The 22,416-nt window shown below is 37.0% G+C and overlaps 1 protein-coding gene across 1 annotated transcript in view; it reads left to right on the top strand.

The window, feature by feature from the left end:
• Nucleotides 1-8,176: 8,176 nt before the first annotated feature.
• The window catches only part of Dus2 (Dihydrouridine synthase 2), a 105,948-nt gene continuing 91,708 nt past the window's right edge, over nt 8,177-22,416 (top strand). The window contains exons 1-2 of the mRNA XM_090414159.1: nt 8,177-8,335; nt 16,770-16,815. Of these exons, the coding sequence (XP_090270285.1) occupies nt 8,192-8,335; nt 16,770-16,815 (190 nt within the window). The 5' untranslated portion in view covers nt 8,177-8,191. The remainder of the gene's footprint in view (nt 8,336-16,769; nt 16,816-22,416) is intronic.

The raw sequence follows: 22,416 nt of genomic DNA, 5'->3' as shown, positions 1-22,416 counted from the left end.
CTATCCATAGATTGTTGGTATTGTGTTGTGAAACATAATTGGCAAAAGATCACGTATTGACGAGAAGAGAAATGATATACCATGAGTGAAGCGGGTGGTAATGGTAGTGTGTTATGACAGTGGACGATGAAGAGTATCCTTTCAGGGGAGACCAGGAACGAAATGCCGCTGATGTTTTGTAAGTGGGAAGCAGAGGCATAGCAAGCGGGAGGCGGTCCACCCCGGGCGGTACGTTGAACCTTTTGAACTTTTGCAGTCAATTCTAAAATACAGTCTCGAGAACTCAGTTCCAAAACTGAGTTCTTCAGACTTTAATACTACTGCGAATTTTCATCACAATTGCTGTAAGTGCGGTAGTTGTGAGAGGAGTTTTTCTAAATAAAATTGATTAAGAATTACCTACATTATTATGTAATAGACTTCGCCAATGTCATCGACAATTTTGCTAACAGAAAAGCAAGAAAAATAACATTTTAGAACTTTGAAATTAAAGTTTTACTTCAAAAATAAACATAGTATTTTAATTTATTTCCCTATACATCGTTTTGACATTTTGTAGTTGGTGTGTGTGTTGAGAGGGGCGGAAAACTCGGGGACCGCCCCGAGTTTTCCGACAAAAGCTCTAGCTACATCACTGGTTGGAAGTAAACAGGAAGAAATATTTAATGGATACTATTACTGGCTAAGTATCGTACAAGGTGGTAGACAGAAGGGATATGATTGTCTTTTGAGCTATCCATATGTATTCATTGGATAAGTATCCGACTTCAATTTCAAGTGGCAGAACAAGGAGAACATTCAAGGACCAGAGGCGGTTACTGAAAGAAGTCCAAAGGTGTGGTGAATAAGATAATGAAAAGTAGGTTTTTACAAGGAGAATGCGTAGAATCATTGCCCAAATATGTAAACACCATGAGTGGGAAGAAATTTAAGATTCAATATGATAGATATCATTAATATTATTATAGGGACACCTCCATGGAGTCCGAAGACTCATCGCCAGAGATCCAAACTATCTACACAATCTGTCATACCTCTCATTGAATCCATCAACAAACAAAGCACTCACAACTGATTCCAGCAACCCATTCTGCTTCTTCACATCTCCAAGCAAAAATCCTAGTTCTCACATCTTTATTCAATATCCAGGGATAACTACGTGTTCTACTTCTAGCCAAGTGCTGAAATATTTCCCCTGCATCTATCCTATAAAACCCTTGAACCAACTTAAATGTAGTTTTCTATCATATCCCCGATTTTTCTCCTATCAACCAACTTTTGCAATCCGCGCACACCCTCAATCTGTCCTCATACAGAACATTCCACAGGTCACTTGCCACTTAATTTTCTCCACCAATTCGTAATCCCCAAAAAAAAATCAAGGGGAAAAGACCTCAGCATAATAATCCAGATGTGTCTGTATCAAGTCCTTATAAAGAGAAAGAACTACTTATCTCTACTTGTTAATGTGTTCTTCAATAGCCAAATAATCTTGTTGGCTACTTTAAGCAATATATCCACGAAACTTTAAATCTTTGTTTTCTGCCACCACCCCTAAATCTCTAGCTTCATCTATTTCCTGGAGTAAAGTGCCATCAATGTAATACATGGCTTGTAATCTATTTATCACAAAATCTTCTTCTGCAGCTTCTCCCACTTAAGTGGGGTCACTGTTTGTAATGAGTTTCCTCCATACCTTCCTGTCTTGGGATGTTACCACATCCAAGTTCTTCATCTTCAAGTCCTCTTCTACCAGCTCCCTCCATCTCTTCTTTGGCCGCCCACGCCTCCGCCTTCCTTGCACATCCATCTGCATGACCCTTCTTCCCACATATTCGTCCTCCCTCCTCATCACATGACCAAACCATCTCAACCTTGCCTCCTGTATTTTCGCTCCTAAGTTCATAACTTTCACTGTTCCCCTGACATAGTCATTTCTCAGACGATCCTTTCTGGTCACGCCGCACATCCACCTAAGCATTCTCATCTCTGCTACTTCCATCCTGCTGATGTTATTTTTCCTCAGGGCCACACTTTCTATGGCATATGTCATAGCTGGCCTCACTACTGTCCTATAAATTTTGCCTTTCAGATTGATCGGCACCCTCTTATCGCATAACACTCCAGCCATCTCCCTCCAGTTCCTCCAACACGCTTGTATCCTGCATCCCACTTCCTTCTCAGCTCCTCCATCTTCTTCCACTGTTGAACCTAAGTATCTAAAGTCTCTCACCTTCCTGATGACATTTCCTTCCAGCTCCAGATCTGTCTCCTGGCCGCCGCCGCCCACTGCGCAACACATATACTCTGTCTTACTTTTGCTCAGTCTCATACCTCTCTCTTCCAGTACTTTTCTCCATCTTTCCAGTTTAGTTCCGCTTCTCTTGAATCTACACACAGCAAGATGTTATCTGCATACAACATTGTCCGAGGCGCATCTTCTCTCACCTCCTCCACCACCTCCATCACAATATTAAACAGAAACGGACTTAATGCCGACCCTTGATGCAAGCCAACTGTTACTTGAAAACTTTCTGTCTGTCCCAAACAGGTTCGAATAATTGTCTTCACATTTCTGTACATTTCCCGCACCAACCTGACATATTTCTCCGGCACCTTCTTCTCCCTCAGACACCTCCAGCCTTGGCACTCTATCGTAAGCTTTCTCCAGATCAATAAATAACAGATGTAGCTCCCTTTGTTTCTATCGATATTTTCCCATCATCTGTCGTAACCCAAAGATAGCATCTGTTGTCGATCTACCAGGCATGAAGCCAAATTGTTCCTTTGCAATCTCCACCTCCTTCCTCAATCTACCATCAAGAACCCTTTCTAGGATCTTCATTGTGTGGGACATTAACTTTATTCCTCTGTAATTTTTACGGTCTTGTGCATCCCCTTTACCCTTGTAGATGGAAACAAGAGTATTTTCCTGTTGGCCAACTTTCATGAACAGGTCCCACAGCACGTCAATTCCCTCTTCTCCCAGTGCCTTCCATGCCTCCACTGGAATTCTGTCGGGGCCCACCGATTTTCCATTCCTCATCCTCTTCATGGCCTCCATCACTTCCATTCTACTGATGTTCTGCACCATCCCCTCAGAAGGCTGCCCATCTCCTCTGTGAATCCTTGCATTTTCCTCATTCAGAAGTCCCTCAAAGTATATTTTCCATCTGTTTCTTATGTCCACATCCCTCCATAATACTCTTCCTTCATCATCTTTGACCTGTCTCACATGTAAGATGTCCTTTGCTGCTTTATTTCTACATTTCGCTAGTTGGTAAATTTTTCTCTGTCCTTCCTTTGTTTCTAATTGATCATACAGATCTTGATGTGCCATGGCCTTCGCCTGTGCCACAACTCTCTTGGCTTCTTGCTTTCTCTTTTTGTACACCTCTGTCCTCTTCCACTCTTGACTCATCCCACTTCTGCTTTGCCTTCCTCTTAGCTGTCACTGCCACTTGTACATCATTATTCCACCACCAACCCTCCTTCTGCTCGCTAATCTTTCCAGATGTCTCACCAAGCACCTCTACTGCACAGCTCAGGATTACTTTTGAATTATGTTTCCACCAATCTTGTACACTTTCCAGTCCATCCGAAATCCTCTAACACCCTCTCCCTAAAACGATTCCTCACACTCTCCTCTTTTAAGCGAAACCACTTAATTGTCTTCATCCCATGGCATCCAGAAGTTTTTATCTTCGATCTTATTTTAAAGTCTGCGCACAGCAGTCGGTGTTGTTGTGCTACTTGATCTGTTGGAATTACTTTACAATTTGTCACAACCTTAAGGTGTTTTCTTCTAGTCAAAATGTAGTCAATTTGTGAGCTGTTGTTACCACTCCTAAATGTTATCAAATGTTCTTCCCTCTTGTAGAAAAACGAGTTCACAATTGCCAGATCAAACGCTACTGCAAAGTCCACAACCCTCTCTCCTTCCTGGTTCATCATTCCCACTCTGTGGCCACCATGCACCCTTTCACAGTCTCTATTCTGTCTTCCTATGTGCCCGTTGAAGTCTCCTCCGACAATGAGCATCTCATTTTCTTCCAATTCCCCCATTTCCTCATCTAACACGTTCCAGAACTTATCTTTCTCCTCTGCTGTACAGCCAACTTGCAGGGCATATATACATAATAAGACCACCCGCTCTTCTCCAAGACCCAATTTCATTCGCATGATCCTGTCGTTCCTTATACCCATGTCCAGTACTTCGCCCTTCATTCTGCCACACCCCACAATTCCTACACCATTTCTTCCCTCGTTATTCGCGCCAGAGTAGAACAATTTATATCCATCTCCCAGTTCCTTGCCTTTCCCCCTTTCCACCTTGTCTCCTGCACACATAAAATGTCCAACTTCCTCTTCCTCATCATGTCTGCCACCTCTCTTCCCGTTCCAGTCATGCTTCAACATTCAGTGTTCCCACTCGCAACATCCTCTCCACCTGCTGGGCTCGCTTCTTTAACTGCACCCGCCCTTGATGCGGTAGCCCTCGTCCACTTCTCGCAGCTGTAGGGCGATGTGGCTGCGCGTCGCTTAAGGGGTACGCCCTAGCCCTTATATAATTTTCTCTTTGACTCATAGTCATACTTTGAGTTGGCATTGAAGTTTTCCGACTGGATGCCCTTCCTGACATCAACCCTCGCATTTATCCAGGCTTGTGACCGGCACCTATTGAGGCTAGCTTGCCTCCTTCGGTGGCTGCATAAGACGAAAAGACTTAGCAAGATAGGAAAGACTCACCCCTAGCCCTCGAATACTCTAATAGCATCAGGGGGAAGGAGCAAGGAGAGGAGAAAGAAGCAAAGAAAGAAGAGGAGCGACCAGTCTACAGAATAATATAACATATATTACATGAAGTAAGGCATGGTCCAGCACCAGGTACCTTGGGTTTGCCATGCCCGTACTCACTAAAGTGAGCCCTTGACCCTTATTTATCACAAAATGAATACCTTTAAATTTATCGACATTAAACTGACAACCAGTATCTTTTCCCATACTTGACAGCCTATTTAAATCGTCCTGCAAACAGATTTATTTACGTTAAGGTACTGCAATATCCTAAGCAGGGCCGTGCCAACCCGACGGTGCAAGGGGCACCGTACCCTGGCGGCAACATTGGTATGGAGGCATTTTATGTGCCTAATATATAATTTGAGACTGAGTGGGCAGTTCAATCTCCACTGGTACCAAATCAGAGATAGCTGGCCCAAGGCTATCAACAATTAAACGGCACACAGTGAAGAGACGGCTCAACAAGTGCGAGAAGAGAAAGGATATACCTAATCTAACCTTTCTTGTTATCTTTCTAACACAATATATATTTAATGTATTATACAATGCAGTATTAGGGGCGGCCGATATAAGTTTTCACCCCAGCGCTAAATACCCTTGGCGTGCCCCTGATCCTAAGAACCTCTAATTATTGACCCACGTATTAAAGTTCCACGTAAGAGGGTGGTCTGAAAAGACCTCGACCATTGATGGCAACACTATCAGCAAATTTGTTTTTCTACGTTGGTGCATATGTCATAAGTATCCATGTGAAATTCCAAGTCATTCTATCAAGTAGTTTGTTTTATACAGCTGTCTGAAGCAAAAGTATTTTTATTCCTTGAAATGGATAAAATTGAGTATTGTGCAGTTATAAAATTCTCTGTAAAAGAAGGTTTAACGCGTCAAGAAATTCATTCTAAGTTCATAAAAGTTTTTGGGCACTCTTTTCCTTCGTTTTCGACAGTTAAGAAATTGGCTGCCGAGTTCAAACATGGCCTTAACAGCCTTGAAAATGATCCTTGTGAAGGATGTCCGAAGTGTAACACCACCAGAAATCATTGATCAAGTACATGATATGGTATTGGATGACTGGCTGGTCAAAGTGCTTGGAATTTCTGAGACTATAAGCATTTCTAAAGAATTTGTAGGATACATTTTGCATGAAGGATTGCAAATGAAAAAGCTTTGTGGATGATGGGTGCCACGCTTGCTCACAGCAGATCAAAAACACACTCGTATGAAAATCGCTGAACAATGCTTGGAGCGTTTTAACAAGAATAAAACTGATTTTGTGCGTTAATTTATTACTATGGATGAGACCTGGATTCACCATTACACACCAGAATCCAAAACAGCAGTCAAATCAGTGGACAGAGGCTGGTTGTTCAGCGCCAAAGAAGACAAAGTCGATTTCATCAAGAGGAAAGGTCATGGCATTGGTGTTTGGGGATTCTAGAAGCATTTTGTTTATTAATTAACTTGAAAAGGGTAAAACAATAAATGGGGAATATTATTCCGATCTTTTAACCAGACTGGACGAAAATATTTAACGAGAAAAGACCGGGTTTGCAGAAGAAAAGAAATCATCTTTCATCAGGACAATGCACCTGACGACACAAGTGTTTTTAGCAATGGAAACATTAAGGGATCTGCACTATGAATTGTTGGATCATCCACCATGTTCCCCAGATTTGGCTCCCTCTGACTTCTATGTCTTCCGAAAACTAAAACTCTTCCTTGCTGGTGAGCGTTTTTCTTCGAATCAAGAGGTGATTTCAGCTGTAGAGGGGTATTTTGCTGAAGCACTAAAGCAAGGACGGGATAATGGCGCTGGAGCATTGCTGGAATAAATGTGTTAGTCTTAAGGGAGATTATGTTGAAAAAAAATAATTTTGAAATTATAAACTCGTTTTTTTATTGTTAGGCCGAGAATCTTTCAGACAACTCTCGTATGTTGTCAGAAGCCACTTTGTAAGTTTTGGATTGCTGAACTTGTGAAGATTTGTGGCATCTGTGATTTAATTTTGTGAATAGTATTAATTTTCCTTAGATATCTGGTTGCAATATATAATCAATTTCCTGATATGTACCCTCAAGGAATGTTCAGATTTCCATGACAGCACTACATGATTAAGTTTACATTATATTTACAAACTGGTCACTTACTAACTCAACTCCTTTATCCGCTTTTTTCTCCTCTCGACGATCACCACTCATTAAGGTTAATCTTTCATAGTCATTCTTCCTTTTACTTGCCACATAAGGAAAGGAGTCTTTGGAATTTCCTTTCACTGCTTGGCTATATTCTTCTCATAATCTGATTTTGCTTTCCTTGACATGATGGTCATCTTTCTCTTTATATACGGGCCATAGCATTTTTTTGTTCTGCAGCTGGTGCCAAATGATATTACTCATCCATCTAACTCCTACCAGATTAACCCTTCTCATCCTAGGTATACAATTTAATACTGCTTCCTGTGTATGACCCTTAACTATATCGCATGCACTACTAACATCCTTATTCTGCAGTGTTTTATGCCATAGCACCGATTTAAGTTTCTCCCTAAGCATGTCATAATCACCTGCCTTTTAGTTCCACATGTATCCCTTCCTGACAAAATATTCCTCATGTTGTACAATCTCCCAAGTCAAGACCGCATAGCCACTTTCACTTTCACCAATTAGTGGCAAATTTTTCATGTTGGTCATGAATAGCTCTTCTGATTCTATGACCAGTTCCACTATCCTCCCACTCCTAGTTCTCTCTATCACTCTTGGTTTTTTTTTTTGAAAACTGTAGAACTCTGATAAGGGAGTTAATCTTTCTCCACATTATTGCTTTGTGGAGAAAGACTTTGTGTCTTCATCATAACACTAATTACGGGTATAGACCATATTGGTCTGTTCCGGTCTCATTATCCACCCAGTATCCTTTTTTGAGGTCTACCCTGCCTTCTCTTTCCAATTGGCTTATATTTTCTGCTTGTTTTCTTCTAGCTGGTTTGTCTGTTTAGTGGGATTGAAAATTTGATTTTCTGGGTGGGAAATCTTCCACCTCTATATGAGACGGGCTTGCTAAACTTCAACTGAAAAGTCTTGCTGAAGGTTCGCCTTCCAAATGAGATTCGAAAACATGGCTCTTTCCTAGCAGTGGGCATCGTCTATACCGACGCAGCTACTAATGCGTTACCACCGTTACTATTACCAATAATAATAGATTTATATTACATATTTTTATGTTTTCATTTATCGCTTTTATGTTTAGCGAGGTGGCGTACTACGTAGCATGGAGTGTAACGTGGTGTGAAAGTAGTGTGGAATGGAGTATTAAGTTGATTTACAGTATTAATGGAAGATGGGAACAGGCTACATAGAGGCAGATAGCAGTCAGAAGTATTATAGCAAGGAAATGGTAACTGAACTTAAAACCACGAAATCTGAGAAACAAATGAATTATTGTGGGAAACTTATTTTAGCCCCAATGGTTAGAGTAGGCACTTTACCTCTGCGATTACTTTCGTTGGATTATGGTGCTGACATCGTATATACGGAGGCAGGTATAAAGTTTACAATTAAATAAAATCGGTAAACAGAAAGATTAAATTTATATAAATTTATTTTATTGAGGTTCTAACGACTTCCATTGATAGAACACATATGTTGCCCATCGGGTTCCCGGAACCCATCCTGGTCGGCTCTCCAACATTTCTCTTGGTTTTTCTTCTATGTATATTCTATGTATATTTGTCATAATAAATTTAGTTTAATCCTTTATCCAAGTGTGAGTAAACAAAGTTTGCGCCTGAAAGTATCTTCAGGACTGGGTTAAGGTGGTACATCACCAGGGCAACTCGTTGCAAAGGTGGAGCAAACTACCAACAAATCCTGTCTCAGTATCTCCTATAATGCAAAACACATCTCCTTGCAGATATGTCTAATGTTATGCATTAAGGGAAGGGCCACTACCCAGACTAGTTTCGACCTTTATTGAGGTCTCTTCAGTGGGAGCTAGGCCTAAGTTGAGATACCAGGCAGAAGCATTAGCAGGTCATCTCTACCTATAGGAATTGCCAAACGGCTTCTATGTATTTTTAATGCATAACATTAGACATATCTGCAAGGAGATGTGTTTTGCATTATAGGAGATACTGAGACAGGAGTTGTTGGTAGCTTCCTCCACCTTTGCAACGAGTTGCCTGGTGTTGTACCACCTTACCCCAGTCCTGAAGATACTTTCAGGTGCAAACTTTGTTTGCTCTCACTTGGATAAAGGATTAAACTAAATTTATTATATTCTAACCAAGTGAAAAATAAAATTTCAACATTTAAAATGTCAGGTTATTTCACTAAGAACTAGAGATCCAACGTGAGATGAAAATGTAGGCCTGAGAGATATTTTTATTAGTTTCTTTACAGTTTTCTTTTCTTTTTTTTTTTTCTTTTTTTTATTGGTTAATAACTTAACTTGTTTGGTACTCTTTCTCATAAATAGAGGTGTTATTATCACAATTTGTTATGGCATTTTCCATGTTATTGAATAAGCATTTATACTGAACGTTCTTAATATGGCCTGAATATTAATAAAAGGATTAAACTAATAAATTTAGTTTAATCCTTTATCCAAGTGTGAGCAAACAAAGTTTGTGCCTGAAAGTATCTTCAGGACTGGGGTAAGGTAGTACAACATAGTATGTTGTCAGGAGTCACTTATAAGTTTGGATTGCTGAACTCTTCTCTGGCTACTTTTCATCCTACTTGTGGAGATTTGTGGCATCTGTGATTTAATTTTGTGTATAGCAGTAATTGTTCTTAGATATCTGGTTGCAGTATATCATCAGCATCAATTTCCTGAAATGTACCCTCAAGGGATGTTCAGGTTTCTATGACAGCACTACGTGATTAAGTTTACATTATTTTTAATTGCTATCAACAATTTGCCTCCAAATTACTCTTAGTAGCAAAGGTAACTGTATTTTTTAAGGAAATTGCAATGTAGACTAATATATTAACTAAAATAAATTGAATTGATGCTTCCAGTAGTTCAGCAAAATCAAATTGCTGTCATTAGGGAACAATCTAATAAGACAGACATTATAACTAAGTAACAAAGATGAAGCATTTCAACTGATAATATTCCTGAAGTTCTAAATAATGTCTAAATTTGGCATCCTTGGCTGGTTGAAGTATGGAGGATGAGAACTTCCCAAATTTGTTGAGGTTTGGGTAGTTTTTCAAGGCAGAAGCAAATTCAAGGAAAAGTCTTTCGTGTTTATATTTTCTCCGATGGCCAGCATACATATTATATGGCGGGTGTCCAAAGCATGGTTAGCAAATCGCTCTAGTGATTGAAATGAATATAATCCTTATGTACACCAACTGCAGTCCATATAAATTTTTTTTTTTTTTTTTTTTTTTTTTTTTTTTTTTTTTCAGATGTGCCTTGGATATATAGAATTGTGATAGATTTGGTGTAGTCTGTGTTCTGGAGAGGGATAGAGGGTGTGTGTGGGTTTGAGGTTTTAATATTTTTTGGGTGTGGTAGGAATTGTAGTCATTGGCTAAGAAGGTTTCGTGAAGATGATCAAGTTCAGTGGAAAAGCATTGCAAGCCAGCAAAGGTTGGTCGATTGGTAGAGCCTCTGCTACTAATGGCTCACGCAAAAAGTTGAACAAGTTTGAACGTGGTTTGTAGTTGGAAGGGGATAAATCGTTTGTTGCTGTTGGCACACTCTCCCTCGATGAGTCTTTGGACTCCCTGGAGGTGTCACATAATAATAATAATAATAATAACAACAGTGTCCTCTGTACTGTGTGTCTGGAGTTGTGGTAAAGGTGTTAGTGTCTAGTGAAGGCCAGGATTCAGAATCGGGTTGATGACAACAACACTCTCCCTCGATGAGTCTTTGGACTCTCTGGAGGTATCACATAATAATAATAACAACAGTGTCCCCTGTACTGTGTGTCTGTAGTTGTGGTAAATGTGTTAGTGTCTAGTGAAGGCCAGGATTCAGAATCGGGTTGATGACAACAACAATCTCTTTGATGGACAGCATGAGTTTGCTAAAGGAATATTGTGTTTTAGCAATCTACTTGCTATAACAAGGTGACAGGTGCATTGGACAAATGGGATGCATGCAAGGCGGGTATATTTAGATTTTGCTGAAGCGTTTGACAGATTGTATGATAAGCTAGTAATTAAACTGGAAGAGATAGGGTTTGATAGTAGATTAGTGCACTGGATTGGAGATTATCTGTCTAGTAGATGTTTATGGAGTAGGGAAGTCACCAGTGGTGTGTCCCCCAAGGGGCTGTTTTGGGTCCATTTAATTTGTATTTAAATGATATTGGGAAGGTCTTGAATGGTGATATACAACTGTTTGCAGATGATGTGGAGTTGGGAAGAACTACGAGGAGTATAATGAATGTTGTATCCTTTTAAGGCTACATCAAGGGGTACATTGTATTTTCAGTGGCCTGTCATGGCCAAGTAACTTGACTTCTTAGAAATCTGAGTACTACTTTTGATATGGTAGTCAATCCTCTTTGCAAATATCTGTAAATGCATGTGTTTTTCTGGCTATCTTCCGTGCATTGCAGAGGCCTCCCAAAAACCAGAGTTTTTGGGAGGACTCTGTCATTATGAGACTGGCTTACTCACCTTCAATTATAAAGCGAGTATAAATTTTTCTTGATATGTGATCTAGATTTGTGTATATTTTCTTTTATATTTTGATTTTTTTTGTAGATGTTTTCTTTATGTAATGAAAGTGTGATGAGTATGCAGACTTTTCAACCAAAAAACATGTGTAATGTAAAATAACTGACATTGGGTTTTATTAGGCCATAATAGTACAGATGATTATTTTTTGTTCTTCCTAACCCCAAAGCCACTAGCATATGTGGTGAAACTAGTCTATATAAACGTCTGTATTATTACAGCCTATTAAAACCCATTGTCAGTTATTTTACATCATACAATGAAAGGGTGTGTGTTTGAATAGAAATTGTCATGTTTCCATGGCAACAGTAGGTATTACATTCCTTACATTTACCTTTTTAGCAAGGTATCAATATGCCTATTGATATATCAGTAACAATTGATTTAAAAAAAAAAAAAAATAAGTTCAGAGAAACTTGTTACCCTTCACATTTTCGAAGCATTTCATCAGATCTGGCATAATTATTCATTTGGCAAACTACCATCTCGTGATATACCTACCACCTTTGTAATTTGGTGTCCAATTTTTTATTACAGTTGTTCAGTATGTATCACAGTAGATGCTTCCACTTTTCCACATATGGCCTAATAAAGCCCAAGGGTTTCTTAAATGACCTTCTTTCACTGACCTCAAATCTAGTCCATAGTTTTGAATGACAGCATATTCCATTTGTCTTCCTCATTTGTCAAACCTTGGAGTGCTCAAGCATTCCAACTTCAAGATCTTTCTAATTAATGCCTTAAAAAGTGAAGTGAGTAAGGTCCTATCTTCTTTCTTCTTGCAAGAAAGATCTTCACTTCATCTTTCCTTACTTCTGATAATACAGTGGACGCCCACATGACAATCTAACCTAATCCATCCAAACACTTTGGATGGATTAAAATTTCAAATAATCAATTCCTCTAAAGCCATTTTTTTCTTTCTACAGTGAACATCTAAGAACATTATGCTCAATGAATTAGATATTTTTTTTTAAAATTTACTTATATAATTATTATTTAAATTCTCATTGGAAGTTGTCATATTGTACATCGTTTAATGCCTCATCTTATTACTACTGTGCAATGTAGCGAAATGATTTTTAATCATTTAATGTACTGTATTATTAATTTTTCAATACATATATTTACAATGGGGGACTGAAAAGTTCTGGTAAATACCTAGAACAAAAATGATATTAAAGCAACTGATATAACCACAAGAAAGAACAGGCATATTGATACCTGTAATTTCAACCTTTAACCCTCATGTTTCATCAAATTGTAATTATTATTATTATTACATGATACCTTCAGGGAGTCCAAAGACTCATCGAGGGAGGGCACCTACTCTACAACTCTCCGTCTCTCTACCACTCATCCCACCACCACCACTAGTATTTTCACAGACAATCACACACATTAATGCCACAGTGGGATTCGAAAAGATACTTTTCAATTAGACCATTGCTCAATGATGCTGAATTTGTTCATATGATGGTTTTATTGACGTGACCACTCCCATGAATCAACCGATGCACAATATTCATGAACTGTTTTTTATGACGTTATTGCTCACTGCATCTTTCTGTGTTTTGGTGTTTTGTTGTGAATTATGAACTGTTTATAACTATTATTCTTTGTTATTATTGTTAATGATGGCATATAAAATTCGAAGTAAGGCTGTTGCTTCCACTGAAAAGATGTATAAACCTGTTACATTACATACTAAAATATTAAATTTAGTGACATGGTGTATTGAACTGAAATAGGCTGCAAGCTAAACTTACCTCTCATACCTATTGTAACAATTGTTTAAAACAAAGATCAAGTGAAAAGTACCACACATTAATATTATAGTTATCTGTAAATACGACAAGTTAATTGCTGAAATGAAAATCTTTTAATGGTATAGACTAATGACCTAACTGTTCAGCCTGTTTCCTAAGCCAAGCTATTTAGAATAACTTTTAAATTTGTGAAAGTTTTTTGCATTTATTCAAATTTTTTTGTTTGTGTAACTGACATAAATTAGTGCTTTATTCATGTAAATTATGCAAATATATGACTGCTTAAAAATATTATTAAACCATTATATTGCATTCATATACAAGTGAACAAGCAAACAAAAAAAAAAGTAGTGATTCACTATGTGATTGTGGTCTGGAACCTAATGTGTCATATGACTGGGGTTTGCCTGTATATGTAGTTTTACCCACTATAATACAGTTTGGTCAGCTACATCTGTCCTCATTCATTTAGCATCTCAATAGATGTACACCTAGTAACATGACTCATCATGAGAAGGTGAACATTGCGTCAGAAGTCCCAGCTGATTCTCTGCATTCTTTATTAGCTGTCTGTCGGTCTTGTCCCAAGTTGTTATTATTGTTGTTATTATTATTATTGTTCCGGGCAACTCCATGGAGTCGACAGACTCATCGAGGGAGGCCCTAACATCATGTCAAGAACAACTATTCAACATTCACACAGTATCTATCATACCTTGCCTTGAACTCATTCACGGTCGTAGCACCCACAACAGACTCTGGAAGCTTATTCCACTCATTCACTACTCTCCAAGTAAAAAACCTAGCTCTAACACCCTTGTCAACCACACTCTTGCCCAGCTTCCATTCATGGCCCCTAGTCCTCCCACCACCAGTCATATTTTCAAAAATATCTTCTGGATCAATCTTATAGAAACCCTTCAGTAATTTGAGTCTCAATCATATCACCCCTCCTTCGCCTATCGACCAATTTCTGCAACCCACAAATCTTCAACTTATTCTCATAAGGTTCATTCCACAGACCTGCTGTCATCTTGGTTACTCGTCTCTGGATCCTCTCCACTTCCTCCCCATCACGAAGAAACCATGGTGCCCATAACTGGACACAGTTGTCCAGATGGGGTCTTATCAAGGCTCGATACAGAGGAACAACTTGTTTGTCTCTGCATGTTAAAGTATTTTTCAGAAGCCAAGTGATTTGGTGAGCTGTTTTAGCCACTTTTGCAATGTGCCCCCTAAACTTCAATTCCCTATCCACCAACACTCCCAAATCCCTGGCCTTATCAATCTCCTGGAGTACGGTGCCACCAATGCGATATACTGCTGCTATTCTTTTTCACCCCAAAGTGCATAACCTTACACTTTGGCACATTAAATTGACATCCATTTTTCCTAGCCCAGTCCCCCAAACTATCCAAATCATCTGTAAAATTTTGACATCTGTGCACTCATAAATGCACTCATAATCACTCTACCCAACTTTGCATCATCAGCAAACAAGTGAACACTTCCTCTCAAATCCTTTCCTATATCATTGATGAACAAATTGAAAAGCAGTGGTCCAAGAACAGAGCCCTGTGGCACTCCACTAGTCACAAGCCGTCTTTTAGACTCCACTCCTGAATAAACCACTCTCTGGTATTTCTCCTTCAACCACCCTCCTATCCATCTCACCAACCCTATATCTATCCCCATCTGCTCCAGTTTACTGGTTAGGGTTCTCTGTGGTATCCTATCAAAAGCTTTGGCAAGGTCCAGTAGTATTACTGTAAGCCCATTACCCCTATCCAGTTCAGCCGTCACTGTGTTATAAAACATGAGCAAGTTACTGAAGCATGATCTACCCTTCACAAAACCATGTTGTCCCCCATATAATATCCCATTTTCATCTATCCAAGCCTGTATTCTTTTCTTGACTAATTTCTCCAAGACCTTAACGATTCCTGATATGCTAATCAGTCGGTAATTTACAACAGCAGTCTTGGAACTACCTTTATGCAGTGGAACTATTTTCCCCTTTCCACCCCCTCGGGACTAACCCAGACCTTATCTTGCTTTCACTCTTAAATTGCTATTTTTAAAATTTTATCTTATTCTCTTTTACTTAAAATATGATAGTTGTCCATTCATACAGCTCTTTCATTTATGGATGGGAATGCATTGTGCATATACTCGCAGGCATTTAAAAGTACTGTCTGAATAGATATCAATAGTTGTATCTATGTGATTAACTCATGCATAGTCAGTCAGCCTTTTGAGCACATTACTTTCTTTTACAGATCCCGCTATTCTTTCATAATTTTTACAAACTGTGCCAAGCAAAAATGAAAGAAAAATGAGTTAAACCAGGATATATTTCTTTATTAGAATTATATTACTATGATGGCTAGGGAACAGAAGCAATAAAATTTCCAAAGCCACCATGGTAAGTCACTGCTGTTTGATTTTTTTTTATATGACCCCTATTCATGAAAGTTTGTAACCTATAGTACATTAGTACCATGAGTGAGCTAAGAATTTTTTTTTCTATATTTATTACTTTTTGTAATTTTTTTCATATTTTTATTCATTTCTTACCTGGTCTGTAAACTCTGCTCTAGAGACTACTTTTTCAGATCATTTCAAGCTTTCACTAAGCTGGGTGGTCTCACATCAGGTGATGAAATTCATTTACCACCTAAGGACAGTCACAAGCATCCATTTCCACTGTGGGATTTACACTTGCAGCTTGTTGACAGGAGAGTGGATACACTGACCTCTTGGACAGTTGGACTGGCTATTTGTTTTATATCTTAATTGTTTTAACTGTAACTTATTATTTTATATTTTAGGTCTCCAACTCTTTACAATTGAAAACTTAACTGAAGCATCTGAATTTAACTCCATAATTGATTCTGTTTTTATATCTGATTTTTCCACTGTGCCTCAGAATAAAATTTTAATAATCCCATGATATATAACTGTATTATCTGGAAAAAACATCAGTACGACTAAAATAGTTTCTTGTTAAAAAAACGTTTAATTTTCTTGACCAAAAAGCTCTGGAAATACTTTTATTGGGATTATATTGATCAAGTGCATATAACAACAACTAAGTTATACCAACTAGTTTCACCAACTAAGTCTGTTGGCAGTTATGTACCCTGAAGATGCCAACTAGCTGGTGAAACTAGTTGGTATAACTTAGTTGTTGTTATATGCACTTGATCAACATAATCCCAATTTAAAATAGTTTCTTTTTTATGATAATCCAGTAACTGTGATCAGCCACATATCTTGGATACCATATGGTTGAAATTAAAAAATACTTCAAGCCCAAGGGATCTCGATTCTAGTCATTCAATTCTTCATAAAAAAAAAATATATATATATATATAACTTATTGTAAATGAATTTTACCTGATGAAGTATAAAGTACTTGAGATTTGTTTATTATCTATTCTGAATAGTTATTAAACAGCAAATATTTGATAATAACAAATTGTTTTCTTCATTTTATAGGAACTTATTGACTACCGTCTTCTCAAATGCCAAAGAATTGACAACCGTAAGTTATTTAACATTGGTAGCAGCTAGAGTTTAGAAATAAAAATGTAAAAGACTTCTTGTGCATATTTGAACTGTGTAACTTGAATTAACTTGAAATTCTACCAAAAATATTTCAACTCAATAGTTGAAATATTTTTGGTAGAATTTCAAGTTAATTTTGTTTCAGGCTTGACATACCAACATTACTTCATCAAGTAAAATTGAGACACTGCACAACATGTATAGGAAAATGTAAGCAGCAGTGTACTAAGTATTCCAAGCTACTGTTGAAGTCATTTGATTAAGAGACTTTGTCCTTGAACTCACAGCTTGGGTGAGAGAGTGTGTGTGTGGGGGAGGGGGGAAGAATGGTGAACAATAATGGGTCTAGCTACTCACTGATGAAGCCTCAAAAAAGGCTGAAACCAGTCTGGGTAGTGACCTCCCCACCATAATGTAATAACAGCATACATTTCCTAGGAAATGTGTTTTTACATTATGGAAAATACCTAAGAATAGTGATCAGAACTTTACTGACTTTGCTGCGAGATTTCCGGTATTGCACTACGTGCTAGGGTCACTTGCATTTAGCGGACGCTTAGTGATCGCCGATACTTTATAGTTTACTATACTATATTCGGCAAGAAACTCTCTGATTCCAATCCTTGAGTTTCTTATTCGGTTTTAAAACAATGTGGGATTTAATATCCCCTTAATTTAAATAATGAGTTGCTTGTTTCTTAAAATTGAAGAACTGTTTGCTATGTACATATCATGTCGTTGAGTGCAATAGATTGAAAGTTTCATTCAGTCTGGGGGCTATTTCAAATAATTTAATTCACTTTGATAGTCTCGTTATTCTTATTTTAACAACAGCATCTCATGAAGTAATGTCATTTGTGTGTGTTTTTTAAAGTGCATTATGAAAAATGGTAAGCACTTATTTGTTTCGTTCATCTTTCTATCTCTACAACAGTTATTTCTAGATTAAAGTGCAGAAGATTTTATTGAAATTCAGTATTTGGAATTCTTACTAAAAATTATCGTGCTTTCTCAATTTTTGCTTTTATTGGACTATTTGCAGGGATGCAAAGGGACCAGACATGTTGAAATCATATATTCCAATGAATTTTTTTCTGACTGGTTTGGAATTTAGTATTTAGGGTCTCTGTTAATGTATGTCTCTCATATGATTGGCATTCGAGTTTCACCATTGTTTTAAAATATGAAATTTGGCCATAAGTTTTTCTTTATTACTTTCAAGAATATGTTTAGCTGAATTATCAGTGATGCTTTCAAGCACATTCAAAATATCCAGATTCACATAACTAGAGTGTTCAGATTGTAAATTTAAAACTTGATTTTAGGTCATTGCTAGATTTTTTGCAGGCTGTTTGAATTTGTTCTCTAAGTATTGCTTTCTCTGTACATGCATAGATACAAAATGCTTTAGTGGAAGTATGTTTCTTTTTTGGCTTGATGCGGTTAAGAATAAGATTACTGTCTCTGCATTTCTTCAAAAAAAAGCCAGCCGACTGATCAAAAGTGAAACACGTATCTTTAGCTTACTATAATGATTGCAATGCTTGAGTAACATCTCCATGGATTATGAGAATACTTTCCTTTATGCTACACTGTGATCAGAATACATCATAAAAATTATGGAAACAGCTAGGGCATTACAGTAAAACTTTAGTTTAACATAAACCACAGTAAAAACTCAACGTTTCGAACTTCACATTAAACTCATCACAAAGAAACAAGTTGCACTACAATCTACATGATATGCTAAAGTTACTGATCAACCGTTAAAACCTTCGGCCTGACCTCTGGTGGGAAAAAAAAACCTTACTACATCAAAGCTAGAGTCCTGTTATTATTATTATCTATTAGGTTACAAAATTAAATTAAGCTGGAGAGCAACATGTTCACACAAAAAAATTACTTATATAAGTATACATATAAATTACAAGAAGCCAGTATGAATGGTGGCCAATAAAAGCTGAAAAATTGCTTAGTCCTAAAGTCAGGGTTTGCTGGAAAACTACTGTATTTTTCGACCATAAGATATACCTTTTTTACATAGAGAAATTGACTTAGAATTGGGGTGCATCTTATGGTCCAAAGGTAGGTGATACCAGGTAAGTCTTGGATTCCCACGTTTTTGATGCGAGCCAAACATGCATGTTGCTGCATATGTGGGAATCCCCAATTTGCATACAAAAACTTTACCAGCATCAATAGTAGTTAGTGGGCAAGCGTATGTGGTTTTGAATGGATGAGACTATTATTCAGTCTTTTAAAAAAATGCAACATAAGTAATGTGATGGATGGTATTGAAGATTACTTAGTTTTTGAGGAGAGTGATAACAATAGTTCAGACAATAATACGAAAAGTGACAGTAATGAGATGAGTGAAGATGAACTGAATACTGCTGGTATGAGTCATGGTAATGATAAATAAAATTTAAGGTTTGTGAATATTTTTATATAATAATATATTTTTCTGAAAATTGTCTCATAAATTTTGGGTGTGTTTTATTGTCCAAAAAATATGGTAAGTGGGCTGAATGTGGGCATCCAAATTCTTGGGATTTTTATGCCACCGTTATGGTTAAGATTAGGGTGGTTAATCAAAATTTCACAGGCTTCTTTAAATTTCTGTTCATACCAGATTTTTTTGTGTGATGTAAAGAACAAGTACTTTTTCATTCAGTTTGGTGTAGGGTGTTACGAGCATGATCTGAGAAGCCAGCCTGCTTCACCAAAATTGTTAAATTTAACGTGTCGTTTGTGTTTTTTTTTTTACGGATACGGATTGTATGTCCAGTTTCTCCTATATAAGGTAAGTTACAGCTGCAATAGTTGTAATAAATTCCGGGATGTGCCAATGGGAGAGATTTGTATATTTGGATTATCATCATCATCAAATTCCTGCCATATTTGGATTATATTAAACTAAAGTTTTGCTCTACCATGGTACTTGTTTCAATAATTTTCATGATGTATTCTGATCACTATGTAAGCATGAAGGAAAGGATTCTCATTATCCATGGAGATGTTACTCACAAGCATTGCAATCATTATGATAAGCTAAAGATACGTGTTTCACTTTTGATCAGTCGGCTGGCTTTTTTGAAGAGATGCAGAGACAGCAGTCTTATTCCTAACTGCATCAAGCTGAAAAAGAAACTTACTTCCACTAAAGCATTTTGTATCTTTGCATGTACAGAGAAAGCAATACTTAGAGAACAAATTCAAACAGCCTGCAAAAAATCTAGCAATGACCTAAAATCAAGTTTTAAATTTACAATCTGAACTCTTGTTATGTGAATCTGTATATTTTGAATGTGCTTGAAAGAATTGCTGATAATTCAGCTAAACATATTCTGGAAAATAATAAAGAAAAATTTAAGACCAAATTTCATATTTTAAAACAATGGTGAAATTTGAATGCCAATCACACAAACCAATCAGGATATCTCTTCCCTGGCAAATAACTCCAACAGTGAACAACAATCAAGTGAGATGAGGAGCTGATAATTCAGCTAAACATATTCTGGAAAATAATAAAGAAAAATTTAAGACCAAATTTCATATTTTAAAACAGTGGTGAAATTTGAATGCCAATCATGCAAACCAATCAGGATATCTCTCCCCTGGCAAATAACTCCAACAGTGAACAACAATCAAGTGAGATGAGGAACGGCCAACCACATGCAAGTAATTTTCAGGTGATCAACCTATCTAGCCACACTTTAAATAATGGTCAACTTGCATTATTTGATAAAGGCCTAAACTTCGCAGGCACCTAGAACTGTTAATAAACTGCATGTTATATACCACATAGAAAGTGGCATCAAGTCTCTTCTAAATAATATAGCTGATAAAATTTGTTTAGAAACCAGCAATGTTTTGAATAAAAATAAAACTATATGTAGCAATCTTACAAAAACAGAACTAGCAGCAATCAAGTCATTAAAAGCTAATCAAGATATAATTATAACAAAATCGGACAAAGGCAATGCCACAGTTGTCCTCGAGAGATCAACATACATTCATCAGATGAATCAACTAGTCTCCAATAACTGCCCCTATGAACTTGTGAACTATAATCTGATTAATAGGATAAAAAAAAAAAAAAAAAGAAATTACTTAAGTCTGTCACTTCTTGGCTGTCAGACACTGTTAAAAAACTAATACCTCATTACGCCCGTTCTCCCAGAATATATGGTGTTCCCAAGGTACACAAACATAATGTTCCCTTCGGCCGATAGTTGAGGGAATAGACAGCCCTAATTATCATCTAGCCAAGAAATTAGCATCAACACTCGAGGAGATGGTAGGTCATTCCCCCATCTATAACACACAACACTTCACTCAGCAAAGATGATTTATTAGCCAGTTTTGACGTTTTTGCCCTTTTCACAAATGTCCCAATCAGTGACACAATTCTTCTCCTACAGAACAAATTTCCACCTGAGGACTCGAAGCAATTTTTCAGCTTTTATTGGTGCCATCCATACTTATTTAAGTAATTTTTTTGTGTGAACATGTTGCTCTCCAGCTTAATTTAATTTTGTAACCTAATAGATGATAATAATAACAGGACTCTACCTTTGGAATAAGTTTTTTTTTTTTCCACCAGAGGTCAGGCCAATAGTTTTAACGGTTGATCAGTAACTTTAGCATGCCATGTAGATTGTAGTGCAGCTTGTTTCTTTGTATATATGTGTATACTCCAGATGACCTTAATGTGAAGGTCGAAACCTTGAGTGTTTAGTTTGGTTTATGTTAAACTAAAGTTCTACTTTTTAGAGACACTTGTGGCATTATGATTAAGAATTATAGACATGTAAAACAAGATCATTTTAACATTTGCCAAATATTTCAGTCTGATCTGAAAATAACAGACTATCTTCAGTGGCTACATAGGAACAGTTTTTAACGAGGTGGAATACCAACAATTGATCATTCAAAAGTAGAACGAGCCGCGTGATGTTATATTGCTAAGTATTAAAGAGAGGAAAAATTTCATCAGAGTGATGATTAAACTATAGGTATTAATTCACAATTTCATGTAATAATCTTAATTTATAAATAACATTAGACTAATGTAGGAATTACAAGTCTCAATTAAAAAAAAAAATGTGTTATTCTGATTGTTGGTATTCCACCTTGTTAAAAACTGTTTAAAAAATCACTGAAGACAGTCTGTTATTTTCAGACTGAAATATTTGGCAAATATTAAAATCTTGTGTTTACGTGTTTATAATTCTTAATTAAACTAAAGTTTTATTCTAACATGATAGTTGTTTCCATAATTTTCATGTATTTTGTTTTGAAGTATTTTCTTTCCAAGTGACCTTGCTGCTTTAAGTTAGCTTTGTGCACAGATTCTTGATTGCTAACAATATGTTTTGTTTCTAATATCGCATTTTTAATATGGTTCTGACATTGATGCCATCTGTTGATTCCTCTAGTTTCTTTTAAAATTCCCATATCTGTAGTTCTTAATCTTTAATCAGTGTTAAAATGAACACTAACCACTAAATGAACATTCAAATCACTATTTATTGTACTTGATATATCTTTTTATTCCATATAAATTTATTCACCT

This window comes from Typopeltis vanoorti, chromosome 24 (genome assembly GCF_054136105.1).
Source record: "Typopeltis vanoorti isolate ZY-2024b chromosome 24, IOZ_Tvanoo_1.0, whole genome shotgun sequence".
Taxonomy (NCBI): domain Eukaryota; kingdom Metazoa; phylum Arthropoda; class Arachnida; order Uropygi; family Thelyphonidae; genus Typopeltis; species Typopeltis vanoorti.
The sequence above is the reverse complement of the archived record's forward strand: the minus strand, read 5'-3'. Positions and strand labels throughout refer to the sequence as shown.